At 31.5% G+C, this 19,200-nt stretch overlaps 1 protein-coding gene across 1 annotated transcript in view; it reads left to right on the top strand.

Moving 5' to 3' along the window:
- The window catches only part of LOC145296836 (DEP domain-containing protein 1B-like), a 75,567-nt gene that overhangs the window by 17,175 nt on the left and 39,192 nt on the right, over positions 1–19,200 (top strand). The window contains exons 3-7 of the mRNA XM_080142957.1: positions 1,184–1,291; positions 3,802–4,020; positions 9,388–9,518; positions 15,318–15,365; positions 16,434–16,574. Coding sequence (XP_079999083.1) covers positions 1,184–1,291; positions 3,802–4,020; positions 9,388–9,518; positions 15,318–15,365; positions 16,434–16,574 — 647 coding nt within the window. The remainder of the gene's footprint in view (positions 1–1,183; positions 1,292–3,801; positions 4,021–9,387; positions 9,519–15,317; positions 15,366–16,433; positions 16,575–19,200) is intronic.

Genomic DNA, 19,200 nt, shown 5'->3' with positions numbered 1-19,200 from the left:
CAGGAAAAAAAGAAAAGCTCACAAGATTTATCTCTTATTTTTATTGGAATCCTTTGAAATGAATTTATTTATTCATTTTATTTATTTTTTTTTTTTTGTGAACTGTTATCCTCATTTTCATAGTTGTTATTTCATCACATTTCGGCCAACTCATCCTCTGGCCTTCTTCAAATAATTAACCATGATGGGATAGGAATGCTGAGTCTCTGTATCCCCAGTAATTACTGCCTTACATAGTTGTTGTTTTCAACACATTTTGGCCAACTAATCATCTGGCCTGCTTTAGGTAGCATTGAAACCACTATCTTCAGACAATGCTCACAGGGAACTGTAGAGACTCAACGCCTCTATCTACTTTGCTAACAACAACTATGAGGATAACAGTCGGCAAAAAATAAATAAAATTTATTTCCTATAAAAAGAAATTGGATAATTGCCTTAAAATGATAGAATGGCCTTGAAATGGCCTTGGATTCTTTTACATTAAATTCTAAAATAATTATTTTTGTTTTTCGTTCTGCCAAGTTTTTCAGGGTGTTCATAACTATGAGGATAACAGTCGGCAAAAAATAAATAAAATTTATTTCCTATAAAAAGAAATTGGATAATTGCCTTAAAATGATAGAATGGCCTTGAAATGGCCTTGGATTCTTTTACATTAAATTCTAAAATAATTATTTTTGTTTTTCGTTCTGCCAAGTTTTTCAGGGTGTTCATATGTAATTCTATAAAAAAAGATAATTTTTTGTTGTTGTTGGAGGAGGAAAGTAGCAGATAATGAAACCAAACAAATCTTGCAATATATTCGTTTTTCAACAGTCCTAGGATTAGATTTCAGTTTCTTGTATATAAAATGCATTACAATTCAATTTTAAGTTCTGTAACTTGTTTTTTTTATATGGCAAATTTCATTGCTTAAGTGTTTTAATAAAATTATGACATTGTTACTGAAGTAGTGTAAAATATTTAAAAGTTTTTTTTAGATCATGAAGCTCTTTCTACGTATGCCATTATTAAAATATTTTGAGCAAAAGTTTTGGAAGAAAAATATTGCATATATAGTCTTCAATTATTTGTTTTCTTCTTTCACTGTTCTGTTCTTTGTTTGTTTTTTTCCACATTGCATGCAGCCTTATTTAAAAAAAAACAAAAAAACTATCTAATTTATCTGTTTTTGTCACAGGCAGCAGACAATTCAGTTGTTGGGCAAATTGTTGAAAGCCCGAATTTTTGAAGAAGCCCAAAGTAGTAAGAAGCAGCATGAATTTACAGATGGAAATCGTATATATCGGTGAGTACAGAGATAGGTTCGTATATTTGAGGTGTGTCTTTAATTCTAAACAACAAAACTAGATGTGATTTCTTTTTCAATCCCTTTGAGTCTTATCATTTTCCACTATATTTGTATCTACTGCTGGAGTGATTCTTCTGCGATACTGCCCTTGGCTTTGTCATTAATGATCTCTTGATGATCTCTGTACCATCAAAACTTCAGCTTGAAAGAAACAAACTCATACGGAGCAAAATGGAGTGGATTGAAAAGTTCCAATTGGGTGCTGTGCTTTTCATTTGTTGTTCAATATTTCTTGTTCATTGCTTATGGCTGAGCAACCTTTAAAAAATAGGTGTGATCAAAAAGCATGTGAAAAATAAATGCAATGGTTGCAGAAAGCTTAGGCCACAATTCTATATTCCCAAGATGCCAAGTTAATAACACAATTTGCTTATTCATCTTTGACCTCTTGCTAACATATATTCATTTCCATTGCTTTTCAAACAAACCTTATATGTAGAGCTAGCTTTGTTTTTGATTTTGAGTTTTTAATTCTAAACTTTTACAAAATATTCGGTTATCCTGATGCTCCGGACTTCTTTGTTTACCTTGGAAGTGACGTCACACAAATCTTATAATACGGATGGCTACAATTGTAAAAATAATTTGTTTTATTTTTCTTTCATTTTGAGCTCCTTTTTTCTCCCGTTTAACTTTTTTTTTTCTCCCATTTCTTATTTTGAGCGGAGAATTTATTTTATTTTCATTTTGCGCTCTTTTTCCGATCCGGCATTACCTTTTATAGGTACTCCTGCAGGCCTGCACTTTACGACCCGAGCTTATGTTTAACGCTATTATTTAGAAACCTATTATTTAACATGGGGAAGGGAGGGTGTATTGTAACTATTCTGTACTTTCACCTAACAATTCAATTAAAAAAAAGGTAAATATGAAGAATTACTCAACCCTCGAAAATTCCTTTAAAATTACCACTCTTTAAGGTTTTCGGGGTCGCTGAAAAGGAAAATAACGTTTAAAATTACGGCAAATGAGTAGTTTCCAAGATATGAAGAAATGTTAGTTTTAAAAAGTGGGGGATCACTTTTCTATAATAATTTAACGTAAAATGATCACCCACTTTGTGGCCACGATTTAGTGGGGGGGGGGCGCTTCCTTTCTACCATCGGAAAATTCTTTAAAATTACCTGTTTACATTTGGTGGGAAGTGGTGTAAAATAAACAGTTCTTCTGCTTGGTTAATGTCGGCACGTTACTTATGTTAAAACGGTTAATTAAACTGCATAAGCACCTGTTAAAAAACTATACAAATAAAACAAATTATTTTTTACTTGTAAACTGGTTTATTAATTGTAGAAAACAAAAACAAATGGGAGAAAAAAAGGAGCTCAAAACAAATTATTTTTACAATTGTAGCCATCCGTATTATAAGATTTGTGTGACGTCACTTCCAAGGTAAACAAAGAAGTGCAGAGCGTCAGGATAACCAAATATTCTTATTTTGGGAACTGACACCATTTTCTTTTTCTATCTAATACTAATTAATCTAAACTTATAATAACCATTCAGTAAAAGAAATTAAGAATTGCCATTCTTCATAGTCTTTCATATAATTTACCTGAAATGGTGATGATTGATTGCATAATTTTTCAGTCTTAACTTCCCAAATAAAATTTATCTTTAGTAATAAACATAAATAAATTTTTAAAATCATTGAAATCCGATTAAACTTTTTTCTCACTTATAAAAACTTTGTTTTTACTTCTTGTCATATTCAACCTGCAAACTTTAATGTATATTTTATGCAGACATCAATGCAGGTCCAGTTATAGCAGATCTTGGTTTTTGTCCAGAATTCTCCCCTTATGAAAAATCTGTACAATGTGCATACCTGTGACGGAAAGAAAATAGCGTGCACCAAAAATTATGTAAATTGATAGTTTTATTTTTATGAAGGAAACCATTTTTAAGCAAAGTTTTTCTGATGCTTAAGAATAGCTTCTTAAAATCTTGTAAAAATTTGCATTTGGTGTTCCCTTGCAAAATTTGCATTTGGTGTTCCCTTGTTCCTTCAGATTATTTTCGTGATGGAGTCGTGAAATCATCTCATAGTTTAACCATAAAATTTGATTTTTCTTATTTAAAAATAAAACTACTTGGTAAATTTACATGAATTTTGGTATAAGATGTTCTTTCTGTCATAAGTACATACATCATACAGTTTTGTTTTGTTTTTGCTTTTTTTGTTTTTTTTTTAAATATATGAGTAATTCTGGACAAGCCCCCCAGATCTTCTATCCAGTGTAGCATTGACCTGTTTATTGAATTTGTTTATCCTAATTTGTAATTAAATAGCACCTAGGATAGATCTCGTAGAGACTTTGACAGTCATAGTTTTAAAAATGCTTTATATTGCAAAATTTAGAGGGGAGGGGATAAAATAGACGACATATCCTTGTATTTGATAGTTTATGGAATATTCTATAATAAATTTTGTTGATATTTGCTAGGATTAATCGAAGCTCACCTGCCAAGGATTCTCGTGTTCCTCTCAGTGCTAGAATGGACTTGATGAATGCAGCGCCAGGACAGAAAACAATGACCAAAACAGAAAAGCCCAAATCCAAAGGGAAGAAAGAGCCTGATCATATTCCAAAATGTCGCTTGATTGCTAAACCATTAACCATGGAATCAATGGAAGGAGTTTGGAAAATGGTTACTTTATATAGGTACTTTTGTCCTTTCCTTTCTGTTTTTAAGGAATGTGTAAAATTGGATATCAGATGTTGAATTTATTTAATTTGAGATTTTTTTTAAGTTCTCATCAGATTTTTTGTTACAAAAATTCAGTCTGTGTTTTTATTTAAATTAAAATCAATGTTATTTTAAATAAATTTATTTTTAGATCAATATTGCTTCAAAAACGGGGACTTTTTTTTACTTGTTTTTCTTGTTTCATTTATTTATTTATTCGTTCTTATTTCATTGTTTCCGTTTTCATTTATTCATCTCGAAATATCAGTTATCGCTACAAATGAAGTTATTGACATTTTCATTTTTATTAATTTGTATACATCTTAACAATAATGATACATGTTGTGTCTGTTTGCGTATATAAATCTATAATGTACAGCTAAGGTAATTTGGAAGTACTAGAATCAAATGTATTATATAAAAAGTAAGAATTCCTTATGGTCGCTGGATGTAAAGTAAAAAATATTTGGATATGTTTTTTGAATTTGAACCACCATTCTTATCTTGATTGATTTATGCACATTTTGGTCCATGTAACCACTAGCCAAGATGCTTCTTCAGATGCTATGTTTCTGAATTTTTGAGATCATGATAATTTGGATTATTCAGATTACTGTTCTCATCTTGAGTGTTATTTTCACAACAATTCTATTGATGTAAACTACAGCCTTCTTTAGGTGTATCTTGCACAGAATTTTGAAGGAAACTGTTTAATTATTCCAGAGATATCATGCTCTTTCCATTAGCCATGACCAGGTAGAAAACTTAATTTGCAATGATATTCTTAGTATCACCTGCAATGAAAATTTAACCTTCAACCTCCAGAAGAAGGTCACTTAGAATTGAATTTTACTTAGTATTATATCCATTATGTCATGTGTCTTTGTGGGAAATTCTCATATGAATTTTGGGAGCTTTAAATCTATTCTTGTTTTAGATGTACAATCTTATTACGTATCACTATATCTATATATATTAGTCGTGACCTTATCTATTTATAATTTAATTATATAATTTATAATTCCCATATTGTCTTAAATTTTATATTTGGTTTGCTAATTAAGTCATCATCATCCAGCAGATTCACTATTTTTTGGAGCAGTCTTGCTCTCTACCATTCTTCTGTTTCCAATTTTTATTTCATCGCGTAAGGGTAGATGGTTTCCCTTTTCCTTCCATATGTTGTTGACCATACTCAACCAATCAATATCACCACATATTATGGCTTTTGGGTGTTCTTCTAATCTTATTTTTAGTAGGCAACATCTCACCTTTGTATAGTTTTCCACACTTATATGGAATCACTCAAAATTCCATGCAGACTCTGAAGAAGGTGTGAGGTTACATTGGCTGAAATGTGAGAATAGCACTCAGGATAAGAACAGTAATCCAAATTATTCAAATTCTTCAGAGGCATCATGTAAAAATTTAACACCTTCTAATCAGACTTGTCAAACTCTGGAGCTTTATTTAATCCACAAGGGCAGATTGTTCTTATTCCGTCAAACATGATCAAGTAGAAGTGTTAATTTATGTTAATGAAATTCTGAGGTAGGTCAGATTTCAACAATTGGTAGAGTATATTAGTCCGACTGATACAAGTGATCAATCCTCATCTAAGAAAGTTGAGATGGAGCTAATTTTGTTAAGAATGATGTAAATAGTTCATTGGTTCAGAGGAAATAAATTTTATTGTGATATAAAAATGGTTGTCATTTTTTATGCTTAATTTATTTGTACAAAAAATGTGACATTATCCCTATTATTTTTAAAAGAACAAGTATACTAAGAATATTAATTAGCAAAGACACTTGAAAATTCCATAGAATGTTAAATTTTCTGATAAAATTTATATTTTACTGGATAATGCAAAAAATTGGATTTTTTTACAGAAAACCAATAACACGCAGCAAATAGTTTATTTATGAAAACGGTGTCTATTGTGTATATAGAACTCAACCAAATGAGATAAATTAATAAGTATTAAGTAATATTGTGCTACATAGTTCAATACAAATAATAAAATCACATTGTAAGAGACAATTTTTAATTTACTCCTTCATTCCAACATCTCTTAACAGACAGTTTTATTTTTCTTGTTTTTTTTTTGTTTTTTTTATTTAACATTTTCTCAACTTCCTTCGGCGAAGAACCATTGAATAGCAAAATTAAAAGTTTCTTTCTCACACTATTATGACACTGATCATATATTATTATAATGATGTTTGAAAACGAGGCTACATTAAAGAGAAGTCACTCTCATATTGTCCAGAGTTGCCAGATTGGCCATTTGAAGCCAAATTTTACAAATTTGGTCTTTAAAAATTGTATTTGACCTTTTTCCAAACATAGCGCACAGATTAACTAAGGAAGAAAAAAACAGAATATTATAAATGGAATATATTTTTTTTTAATTCTCTCGCCTTTTAAATGTTTAAATTATATCCACACACTTTTATGCCAAACTAACTGACTCAACCTGGCATTGCCTGGAAGTATATTTTATTTTTGTTTTTTACAAGATATTTAAAAATCTATCGGACGTGCACACACACCTATTATTTTTAGCTCTTAAATTTATAGGTCAAGAGCTGGAGTTAAAAGTGCAACAATGTCAAAACCTATATTAAACAAAGAGATAAATGTCATAATAATGCAGAAAAAAATTGAAACCGGCATGAATCTAAAGACGCCTGGGTTGCCACAGCTTGTTAATGATAAAAATTTTAAAAACTGAATGGAAATAAATAATAGCTAAGTCCATCCAAGAATGACAGAAGGAAAGATTGAATGAAGTGCATTCATTCTCTCTCCTTTTCTTTCTCTCCTCCTTTCTCTCTTTAGCAGTATTATTATTCTAATATTATTAGATTGAAATGAATATCCGGAAAACAAAAAGAGTAAAAAAATCAGTGAGTGAAATTAATCTATAACTATCTCTGTAAAAGAAAGCTATGACTGAATTTCTTGGCGATCTTTTCTTTCTTTTGCAGGGGGGGGGGGCTCACTTAGTATAGTGTTCATTGTTTTCCTCTAAACTTCTTTATATATTTCACTATCAAATAAACTTTTAATTGACCGTTTGACTTTTAAAGTCTATAAAATGGAGCTTTTTTGCTAAAAAAATTAGTTTCAATCAATTTCTTGTCAAAGAATGTTCAAAGTTCAAATCCTTGAAATTTTTTTCTTTTTCCATAGACAATGACTAGTAGCCAAAGTAATTTATTATTTTTCAAACCAAATACATGATCATTTTTAAAAAGAAAATAGGTATTTTTCTTAAAAAGAAATAGGAAATATAATCCTAATTTTAAATGTATTGGATGTTTTGTAAATTGATATATTGTAACTACCTGGAGTTGCTTGGGAATTTTTTAAATTAAATTTTTCTTAGTATTTTTTATTTTCATATTTTTCATAAATACCTGTATTTACAAAGTTTAATTCAATTAATATAGTATAACTTTGTCAGTAATGTATAAAGCATTTTAAAATTTTACTTGGTCATGAAGTGATATGGAAACAAGTTTGAAGCTTTTAAAATGACTTTAAAAATTCCCAACAGTCACAAATTAAAGACAACAAAATGAAAATATTGTAAATAAATAATTGTAAGTGTTCGAATTCAATTAAATATAAATAAAATAAACATGAATAATTACAGACAGTGATTCTAGAAGTCATTTTGAATTTGTAAGAAATGTAGTGTTTTAATTGGATAACAATCTTTATGATTATCAAATGAAAATAAATGATGAATCTAGGAAAATGTCTGCTGCAGAAAGGATTATCAGGCCAGATAGAACGTGTAATCAATGAAATCAATTAGTATGTAAATAACTAGTTATGTAAATAGCTAGTTATAGTAAAATACCAATTTTCCAAATAGATGCTATTATAATGTAACATGGAGAGTCCAACTGACTTTTCTTGATATGTTAGATGTGTAAATTTTTTTTTTTTTTTTTTTTACATAGGCATCACCACTTATCAAGGCCAAGCAGCCACTCGAGGATAAGGGTTAAAGAGTGTGCAGTAGAAATTGGAAGATATAGTAATCGTTAGTAATGAAAATTCGGTAAATTTGTTAGCAAATAGAATGGCTCATCAGGAACTTGTTTACCTTAGACTTGAAGACAACCATATTGTAGTCAGCTGGAAAGCAGGAAAACAGAAGACAATTCCACAGGTGGGAAGTTCTAAGAAAGAAGCTTTGTTCATAGAATCTACGTTTAGGTTTAGGCACAGATAAAGAGTGGGGGGAATTATTGATAATGTTTTCAGCTAGACGAGTGTTTCTTGTGAAAGTTTGGTGAGGGGGGGACCATAGACTGAAGCTCAGTCAAACACTTTTCATGAAAATAACAATACAGTAGAGACAAACTCGCAACATCTCTTCTGTGAGATAGAGGTTGCAGGGAAGAGAAAAGGATATCTCCTACGAGGCTACGAAGTCTATTTTGAACTCTATCAAGGCAGCTTCTGCCCAGATGTGGCAACAGTATTCCATCCTTGGACGTACCTGGCTTTTATATAGATAGAATTGCATCAGCAGTGAGATATCTACTGGATCGATAGAAGGATCCCACCATTTTTCCAGCGGCTTAGGCAACAGATTAGATGTACCTGTTCCATTTAAGATCAGGAGTAAAGATCAAGCCCAGAAGCTTGTCAAAATTTGAGACCTCCTCAAGACGAGAGCCATTCATTTCAACTGATGCCAGATGGGGATCAGAATGTTGATGTAAAGAGAGAAGCTTGGTTTTAGATGCATTAAAAGTAACCAGCCACTCCTTTCCCCATTGTACCACGTGCTCAAGATCAGAGGAAAAAGAATCTGAGAGAAATGTCTACAAATGATGTAAGGATGTGATTTGGAAGATCATTAATGCAGATCAGAAAAAGAGTTGGGCCCAGGATGGACCCCTGAGGGACTCCAGCATTAATACTGTGAGCTTCTGATTTTTGCCCATCACTACTCTTATGAACCTGTCAGAAAGAAATGATTTAATAATTGAGAAGACATTTCTAGCTATATCATAGCTAGAGATCTTGTGAAGTAAACCTTCATGCCATACCCTATCAAAGGCCTTAAATATGTCGAGCAATTGCCCTAGAAAGGTTGCCTCCGTCGAGAGATTTGCTAATCCTATGAGATATAACTATAAGCACATCTGCTGTTTATTAATGCATAAACGCAAAATGAAATTAAAGGTAAATCTGTTAAATGAAGTCATGCAGTCAAAAAAGAAAATTAATATCACAATTTTTATTAAAAAAATTTTGTATCTTTTTTTTATCCAGAAAATATAAATGTGACTTTGCTTCTTTTTTTTTTCCAGGTTACAAAAAACTATTGGTTACAATACTTTAGAAGATTTTCTGGATGCTTCATTAGTGAATGGTCGACACATAATGCATAATTGTCTTTATGTAAATAAAAGTGGTGTAGTCGGAAATGTCAATGTAAAAGGTTTGTACTTTGTTAAAATGTATATAATCTCATTCTTATTATGGTATGATGAGTCCTTTTATTTTTTACATCTTTTTTCTTAAATGGAATTTATTCAATATTAATGTGTTATACAGTATCATATTAACAGTATTCAAAGCAATTTTTTATTGCTGTCTACATCTACCTGTATAATATATTGCTAATATTTTGATTGAAACATTATATAAGGTTTAATGAATTTATTTATTGCAGACTATTATCCCCATCTTTCCTAATTGATGAGGATAATAGTCCACAATAAGTAAATTAATAAATAATGAATTCCAATTGAATAACATATGGTTCAATATTTTTTAAAAATGTCACTTTCTTCATATATGTACACGCACATTCATTCATTCTTTTATAAAAAAAAATACCATTGTCAACTAAATAATCTTTAAGTTATTTTTTTTATTTTGATTAGTTAAGATTTTAACAATTTAAATCTTTTTTAAATATTTTCTAACCATAAAAATAATTTTCAGGTAAATGTTTTTTTTGTTTTTTTTTTTTGTTTTTTTTTTTGTTTTTTGTTTTTATAACCCTAAACAAGGTCTATTGCTACTTGGACATGAGGGATTACTAACTGGGATCATGTCTACAGGTGATTATTTAATGAATTGAACTGGGTGATGTTTGTTTGCATTAGATTTAAATTTTTGCATGTTAGTACAATCAGGGAAGCAAGAAATGGGGAAAGGAATTTCAAAGTTTAGCAGTTTGTGGGAAGAAACTCTTTGAGTAAAAGGTTTTCCAGCATCTACGCACCTCAACAGTGAAGGGATGGGATTTTATTGCTTTTCGAGTTCATCAAGGGTATTTATATCGAGCGTGCACAAGTGCTATGAATTCATGAGAGCACCATTCCATTTAAGTATATGTAAAACAGGCACAGACATGGGGCACCGGTTGGAGTTTGGCCAAAAGTGCAGGACCTATTAGAATGGACTCTTTTTTTTTTTTTTTAAGACAGGGTTCAAAAGGGTGAGACTAGTGGTAGATGCACCAGACCAGATGTGGCAACAATACTCAACGGCATGGGCAAATGATGGCTTTGTAAAAATATGTGATACCCGCAGGTGTGAGTAATTTTCTAGCATGTTAGAGGGAATCCATCTTCTTTGCAGCAGTCTTAACAATGTCCTCAATGTATTTTTTTCCAATTCATGTTGCCTGTGAATGATGAGCTCTTAGGTAGGATGTTATTAACCATGGCAATTGTTGGTTGAAATGGTTTTTTGTTATTGATGAAGGAAATAATCTTGGTCTTAGTAGCATTAAATGTTACTATCCAGCTATGTTCCACTACAAACTCAGTCATTTTCTAAGGTTTCATTATTTTTTTTGGATATGTGTACATTCGTTTTTCCCTTGAGTCTATTACAGAGCATGGTATTATAAGTAAATATACCTATCTCAGACACAATTTCGTCAGGGACGTCATTTATGAATATTAGGAATAATAAAGGTCCAAGGATCGACTGTTGGGGCACCCCTGCATTAATATGTTATTTGGACATATAGTCATTGAGGTTTTTCGCTTGTCTAAGAACGATCTGATTATGTTAAATATTTATCCAGAAATACCACATAATTAAATTTTCATGAAATCCCTCCTCCCAAACCTTGTCAAAGATTTTGGTTATATTCAGTACATGGTATATGCATTCAGATCTACATTGATGGCTTCTGTCTGCCAAGAAAAGTTTGGGAGCAAGTAGTTATGGGGAGTTGGAGGCAAACAGCTCAGCCTTCTCAGGTACTGTGCAAACAACTTCATGATTGTTGGATAGTAGGGGTATTGTTGATTGCCTATTATTCACCACTATTATAAATTTTCCAGAAATCACAAATTCCTCATTTCTGATACTCTGGTCATTTCGGTATGCATTTTCTTGCTTGCAGCTATTTCACTCTTACAATGATTTCTAGCATCTATAAACTTTTGTATGTTTGATTTATGGCAGACAAATTATTGGAATTCATGCTGCCTTTGTGCAAAGGCAGCCGCATAAGTTGAAGTGAACCATTGGAAAGAGTACGACTTTGTATAGAACTTTTGTGTAGGAACATGTGCTTTAGTGGTTAATTTCTTTAAATAATTAAAAAATTCTGAGAATTAGATGTGTATAAAAATATAAAATAGAACTTTTTTTTTTTTTTTACAATATATTTGACTTCTGTAAGTTATCAATAGTTTAATTTGTTTATTGTGTTGTGGTTTGTGAATGTAAGACACAAAAATAATGCAAAGATTATTTTATTTTAAACTGGTAGGTTGCCCAGTCGTAAAATATGCATAAATATTATATTTTTGATTCATGCAGAAAATGAGACATGTGCATTCAAGCATTATGTTTTTTTCAAAACAGTTCACTTCTTGTAAGTAAAAGAAAAAAAACTCCAGCTGAGATCGAAACCAAAACCTACAGTCACTGAGTCAAGTACAATAACCACTAGGCCAGCTTGACACTATCTTTAAAAAGTGTTTTTAAACCTACTTATTCTTAACATAAGGAATCCGTCATGTGAACAATTCACACATGCACATTTGTGAAACAGCAAACAGATAAAAATCCAATGACACCCACATACTAATTTTTCAATTTTTACTCCTTAGCAACCCTTTTTTCCTGATGAAAATGGACTAAAAAAATTTCCACATGTTTAAATACCCTATACACCAAATTTCAAGTCTATAGATCAAAAATTTGTTAAGTATATAGGTTAAGAAGTGTCTTCACACACACATACACATATTCTCACTTTTATAGATATACTAGCAGGCCGTCTGGCATTGCCCAATCATAAAATATGCATAAATATATTTTAATTTATACAGAAACTGAGGTATGTGCATGAAATGTTTTCTCGATCATTAAATCATTTCTCTCTGATAGGTTCATAAGAGTAGTGGTTGATGGGCAGAAATCAGAGGTCCACAGTATTAATGCTGGAGTCCCCCAGGGGTCTATCCTGGGCCCAACTCTCTTCTTGATCTACATCAATGATCTCCTAAAACACATACTTAAATCATTTGTTGACATCTATGCTGATGACACAACTATCTATGGCAACACATCAAAGGCCGTAAATGACAAAGTTCTCTCTAATTCTCTCTCCTCTGATCTTGAGCGCATGGTACAATGGGGGAAGAGGTGGTTGGTCACTTTTAATGCATCCAAAACCAAGCTTCTATCTTTACATCATCAATGCTCTGATCCCTATCTGGCATCAATTGAAATGGATGGCTCTCGTCTTGGGGGGGGGGGGCTCCATGTTTTGACAAGCTTCTGGGTTTGACCTTTACTCCTGATCTGAAATGGAACACGTACATCAAATCTGTTGCCAGGGACGCTGGGAAAATGGTGGGATCCTTCTACCGCTCCAGAAGATATCTCACTACTAATGCAATTCTCTCTGTGTATAAAAGCTAAATATGTCCAAGGATGGAGTACTGCTGCTACATCTGGGCAGGAACTGCTAAAAACAGCTTATCCTGCCTTGACAGAGTACAAAATAGACTTTGTGGTTTAGTGGGGGATGCCCTTTTCTCTTCCCTGCAATCTCTCTCCCACAGAAGAGACGTTGCGAGCCTGTCTTTGTTTTATCGTTATTTCCATGGCAGGTGCTCGTCTGAGCTCCAATCCCTTGTCCCCCCTTGCCAATCTTTCACGAGAAACACCCGTCTGGCTGAAATTACTGTCAATAATTTTCCCCACTCTTTATCTATGCCTAAATCCAAACGTAGACTCCATGAGCAAAGCTTCTTTCTTAGAACTGCACGCCAGTGGAACTCTCTTCCGTTTGCCTGTTTCCCACCTGACTACAACTTGGACGTCTTCAAGTCCAACATAAACTCCTGACAAACCGCCCCCTTAAGTAAGACACTCTATCAAACCCCCCCCCCCATACTAATGATTACTGCAATACTATCTCATTGATTACTGTACACGCAATAACCGTTATCCCTGAGTGGCCTCCGGGCCTTGATAAGTGGTGACACCCATGTAAAAAAAAAAAAAAAAAAAAAAAAAACTACTTATTTGTAACATGATGAATCTGTCATGTGAACCATTCATGCATGCGGTTTTGTGAAACAGCAAACAGATAAAAATCCGACAACCCCCCCACCACCACCACCACGTACCAATTTTTCAATTTTGACCTCTTAGTTTTTTCTGGATGAAAACCCATTAAAAGGGTTTTGTATATGTCTGAATACTCTATCTATATCAAATTTCAAGTCTAGCTCAAAAATTTGTTGCATATATAAGTTGAGAATTGTCCCCATGCACATATACATTATCACTTTTCTAGATTATATAAATTAGTTAAATCGGATTTCCTTTCACATTACCAACACCATTTTTCAATTTTATGCATTGCATTTCATCTTTGGAAATCTGGCAATTTTTTTGTTTTTTTTATCTATGTACAAACGTGAAAAAATGTATAATTTTTATACAGATCATATATTATTTCCTAGCAGTACGTCATAGAAACTCCAGTTGTCTTCTCCTTTTTTTTTATTTTACAAATTTTAATTTGGCTAAAATTTTTGGAATTGCATTTAATTTGGAAAAAAAAATCAATTATCTGCTTTTTGTTTAATTATATTATGTGATCTTAATACTATGATTCTAAGTTTAAATGAATTACATCCCTTTGATTAACTTTTATTTATTGCGGACTATTATCCTCATCTTTTTCTTAATTGTTTCACAACGTTTCGGCCAACTATTCCTCTGGCCTTCCTCAGGTGGTAACCGCGACGGATAGAAATTCTGAATCTCCTGACTGCATTCACTGCAATCACTGCCTTCCATAGTTGTTGTCGTCTCACCATGTTTTGGCCAAGTAAGCCTCTGGCCGGCTTTGGGTAGGATTGAAACTGCTATCTTCAGACAATTCTCACCTGGAACCAAAGGCAGAGGAATAGTTGGCCGAAACGTTGTGAAACAACCAAGAAAAAGATGAGGATAATAATCCGCAATAAATAAAATTAATAAATAAAACTCATCTCAATGAATTCCAATTAAAAAATAATATATACTATTCGGTACAGACCCGACTATGGAAGATCAGATAATAAATAAACATGAATCTATAATACCAAAAAATTCAACCTTGATTGCCTTTGTGGCCCGTGGTGCAGTTGATAGAGACGTTGAATCTCTATGGTTCCAGGTGAGAATTGTCTGAAGATAGCGGTTTCAATCCTACCCAAAGCCGGCCAGAGGCTTACTTGGCCAAAACGTGGTGAGACGACAACAACTACGGAAGGCAGTAATTGCAATGAATGCAGTCAGGAGATTCAGAGTTTCTATCCTTCGTGGTACCACCTGACGAAGGCCAGAGGAATAGTTGGTCGAAACGTTGTGAAACAACTAAGAAAAAGATGAGGATAATAGTCCGTAATAAATAAAATAAATAAATAATACTCATCTCAATGAATTCCAATTAAAAAATAATATATCCCTTTGATATCGCACATACATATTGATAATGTTATGGCTGACAAACGCAGTTATTACACATAATATCAAAAGATATTAATATAATATTTAATAATAAATATAAACAATACAATAACAATAAATTAACAATAATAATAATTAATAATAATAATAATAATTAATAAATTAATAATAAATAATCCATTGCATGAAAAAATAGGTGTTATGCAATTTGTGTTGTTTAGGCAGAATACATTTGATATCTTTAGTCTGTGATATTTTTATTTCCTTATTTTTTTTCTTCAATTTTTTTCAGACCAGCTTCCACACTGGGTGTTATCAGCTATGAAATGTTTGGTCCATTGTAAGTTATTGATTTGTTAAATTTCAAATAAATAAGTAATCTTCTTATATTTTTTCGTCGATCTACAGTTTCAATAGGAAAATAACCAAACATTTGCTAAACAAATGTTTCACACTTCTCACTTAAAGTACTTTTCTTTTTCTTTTTTTTTTCAATAAACTATGCATATATTTTATTCTTATTAAAAAAATTATTGTATTTATTCTGAAGAAATTGCTTGTTTTTTTGAAAGACATAATTCTTTAAAGAAAGTAGTAAAGACTTTCACTCTCTATCCATAAAATCATCTCACTTCCCTCACATTACCATATTCCATCCTATACAGGTATAATTATTTTCAGGCCACTATGTATTTCATTTTTTAAATATACCAATATATTTCAATATACTACACTACATTTAATTAAAAAAATAAACTAAATGTTCCCTCATTTTCCCTTATATTCAAAATGGCATCCTGAATGTATTCTAAGAACATGTGATTTCCAAAAATGTTCCTTTTATTTTAATAATAATTTTAATCGTTTGTCTGAATCCTAGAATAATTCAACAAACATCTCAAACTATGTTCAAACTCGCATCTTTGACTGCGCATTTATACATTATACATTTATTAATAAAAAAATTTTTTAAAACTTTCCTTTTTAATTACAAGAAATAGAAAATACAATAAAAATCTATTAACTTTTACTGACTTATTATTAAACTAAAAATAAAATTCCTTCTTGAATAAGGTTTTATAATTTGTTCACACAAAACAAATGATAAAAAAATATTTTACATTTTAATGTTAAGGAACCATTTTCTGATATAAATTTAATGTAAAATGATAACTGAATGATTTATCATTTTTGAAATAAGAAAATTGGGGTTGTAGCATTTTCATTTTTCATAAGCCTATTTCATGTTTTTAATATAAATGAGGGTGGAATTTCTGGAGTTGATATTCTTTCCTGTGCATAGCCAAGACACAGGTCAGCTAGTTTTTATAATTTTTATAATTCAAATATGATATCAGGTATTGAAATTGAAATAGTTTTTTTTTTTTTTTTTTTTTTTTTTTTTAAGGGCCTAATAAAGTGGATGATACGTTTGATGTGTATCCAGGTTTTGAGAAAGATGTATTCCGTGTTGTGAGTGAATATTTCCAAAAATTACCAGAACCCCTGCTCACTCATTGCTTGTATGAAACGATCACTAATGTTTTTGGTAAGCTATTTCCCTTCCCCTCACACATCTTATTGCATGATGATAACAACTAACCTCTTCATGCTTACATTGTTTTATTTAATTATTAGTTTTTCTTTTGTGAAATTTTAGAAATCCAAACTTCTTAGCATGAAAGTTATGATTTGATCTAAAAATAAAACTTAATTTTTTTACAATACATTTGATATATGCAACTTATTAATAATTTAATTTGTTATGAAATGTTTGTGAGTGGCAAGACACAAATATGAAGAAATAAATGGATGAAAATGATTCTATGAAGATCAACAAAATTTTTGACCAGAGTAATTAATATTATTTGATGATATGTTGTCGACAATTAGTCCAACACAGGGTAGACCGTTCTGGCATCTTCTTGCCCTGCTCTGTTAGACTGAGGTATTGTTCTGTGCAGTTCTAGAATGTTCATTCTTCCAGGATTTACTTTCTCATGCTTTAATAAGGTGTTAATTTATTGCTAATTGCTGGAGGTGCCCCTATTGTGGAAGGCCATTCGGGTTGCTCTGGCATTTTTGTTGACCAGAGTGCTCAACATCGTGATAGCTGTCTTTTCAATCTCCACTTTTTGACCTTGTTTCACATCTTCCTACTGTGGAAAAAATTTTTAAAAACTTGTCAATTAATATTTCAAAATGTTCCTAGAAAAAGGAGATAACTTTAATGTACAAAGTTTTCTCCCGTTAAATAAAAAAACTATTTAAAAGCATTATTAGTCAGCTTATGTATCCACTTAACAATTTTGGTATCCTTTCTAAATTTTACAATCGCAATTCACTTTCAGTGCTGCATTTATACTGTTGGAAGGAACATGTTTTAATATGGCATTATATTTGATATCATACGAAGGCTAAACTTTTTCAAATTGCCTGGTCATAGAATAGGATTTTTTTTTTATGTTTTTGTTTTCATCATCATAATCTAGTGGTAATATCATGGTTCTTGACTCGCTCATACTATCTCCTTCTATTCTCCATGATATGAGGAAGGTTTTAATTGCATTGTAAGTCCATTATGAATTGCTTAGCGTAATTTCTGTGCAGTTTCCCCATTGAACTATATCTCTGTTTTGATATCCACAACAAAAACATTGCTGACAATTTAATCCATTGCCCTCCAGCAGTGACCAGCAAATCTGGTTCTCTCTCTGATCATGGCTGAGATCTAAGGGAAGTGATTGTAGAGTTACTCTCTTGTGTGCTGCTGCCCCTAGGAGAGTAGTTTTACCTAATTAATTAATCTTTTCCGTTACAAAAAGAGTTTTTTTTTTTTTGTTTGTTTGTTGTTTTTTTTAAAGCTGTTTTGGTACTTTTCCACAAGAAAAAAAATTATTAACCAAAGGGGGGGGTATACCTTAAAACATTTTTAGTGAATGGACATCATCCTACCCACCCCCACCAATGGAGAGGGTAAATTATTTGCCTATGTCGGTCATACGACTGAGGTGTGAGTCAATTTTGTATTTTTAATTTTTTAAAATGCAAAAATTACAATTATTTTTTTCTTTATTCTTAAATATTGTTTGAACTGTTTTTAATGTACGAAAATATTGAGATCAAATCAATTTGTAAAAATGTTTTGTTTGCTTGGAAAAGTTTAATCTTTTGATTGATGCTGGTTACAGTGTCATGCTGAACTTGTTCTTTTTGTCAGACGTAACTGGAGTCATGAATCTGCCTGTGTTGCATTTTACAAAGAATATTATTTATTGAACAGAGTTTACATAAAAAATGTTTGATTATTGGTCTTTATAATCTCTGTAAAATTGTTTCTTGTTTTTATTTGTGCATCAAAGTAGATTTGTGCATCTTGTTTAAGCATTTTGAAATGTCATCTTTTGCTTTTAATATTGTCACCATGCTTTGTATGCAAATAATTTTTCAATGAAACTTTGAACTTTAAGGCATAAAAATATATTTATTTTTAGATATAAATTGTTTGTACAGAAAATAATGACCGATTTCAGAAAAAAAAATACATTGAGGTCATGTGAGAACTATTTGAAAATTTTGCAGATGAAAAAGCACAATAAATAGATCTTAGTTTGCTTCAGGTGATTGGATACCATTGAAATATTGACTTGAGTGCCATAGACATTTCTCTGACACTTTCACGTCACTTATGTTCAATTGTTTTCAGGCATTTTCCTAAGAGTATATGACTGCTCTATATCTTCATTTTCAAGGTTCTTATTACAACTACAGAATTTCTGAAACCACCTTTGTACCCTCTGATCATTTTTGGACTCTTCTTCCCATGCTCTGTTGGTATTAACAAGTTTTGAAAGCTTTATCACAGAGTTTGATTTTGTGCACGAAAAGTGTTGCCCACCCCCCTTTTTTTTTTTTTACATTGTTATGAAGGGATTACTTACTTCAAAATTGTATTCAGAAAGAAATTATTCAAAATATCTTAAAGCATACACATCAATTACTAAGTAGGGATGAGAAAGACTCAAGCCTCAGTTCTATTTCCAGATTGACATCAGTGAAGAGTTTTAATAAAGAGAGATAACTTCTAACTGATTTTATCTAATCGAGGTCTTATATGCTTCAAAATTGTACCCTAAAAGAAATTATTGGAAATATACACATTGATTATAAACCAT

Source organism: Euprymna scolopes, chromosome 17 (assembly GCF_053919585.1).
Source record: "Euprymna scolopes isolate OS-2025 chromosome 17, ASM5391958v1, whole genome shotgun sequence".
In the NCBI taxonomy this organism is placed as follows: Eukaryota; Metazoa; Mollusca; class Cephalopoda; order Sepiida; family Sepiolidae; genus Euprymna; species Euprymna scolopes.
Note: the sequence above shows the minus strand (reverse complement) of the source record. Positions and strands in the feature narration are given on the sequence as shown.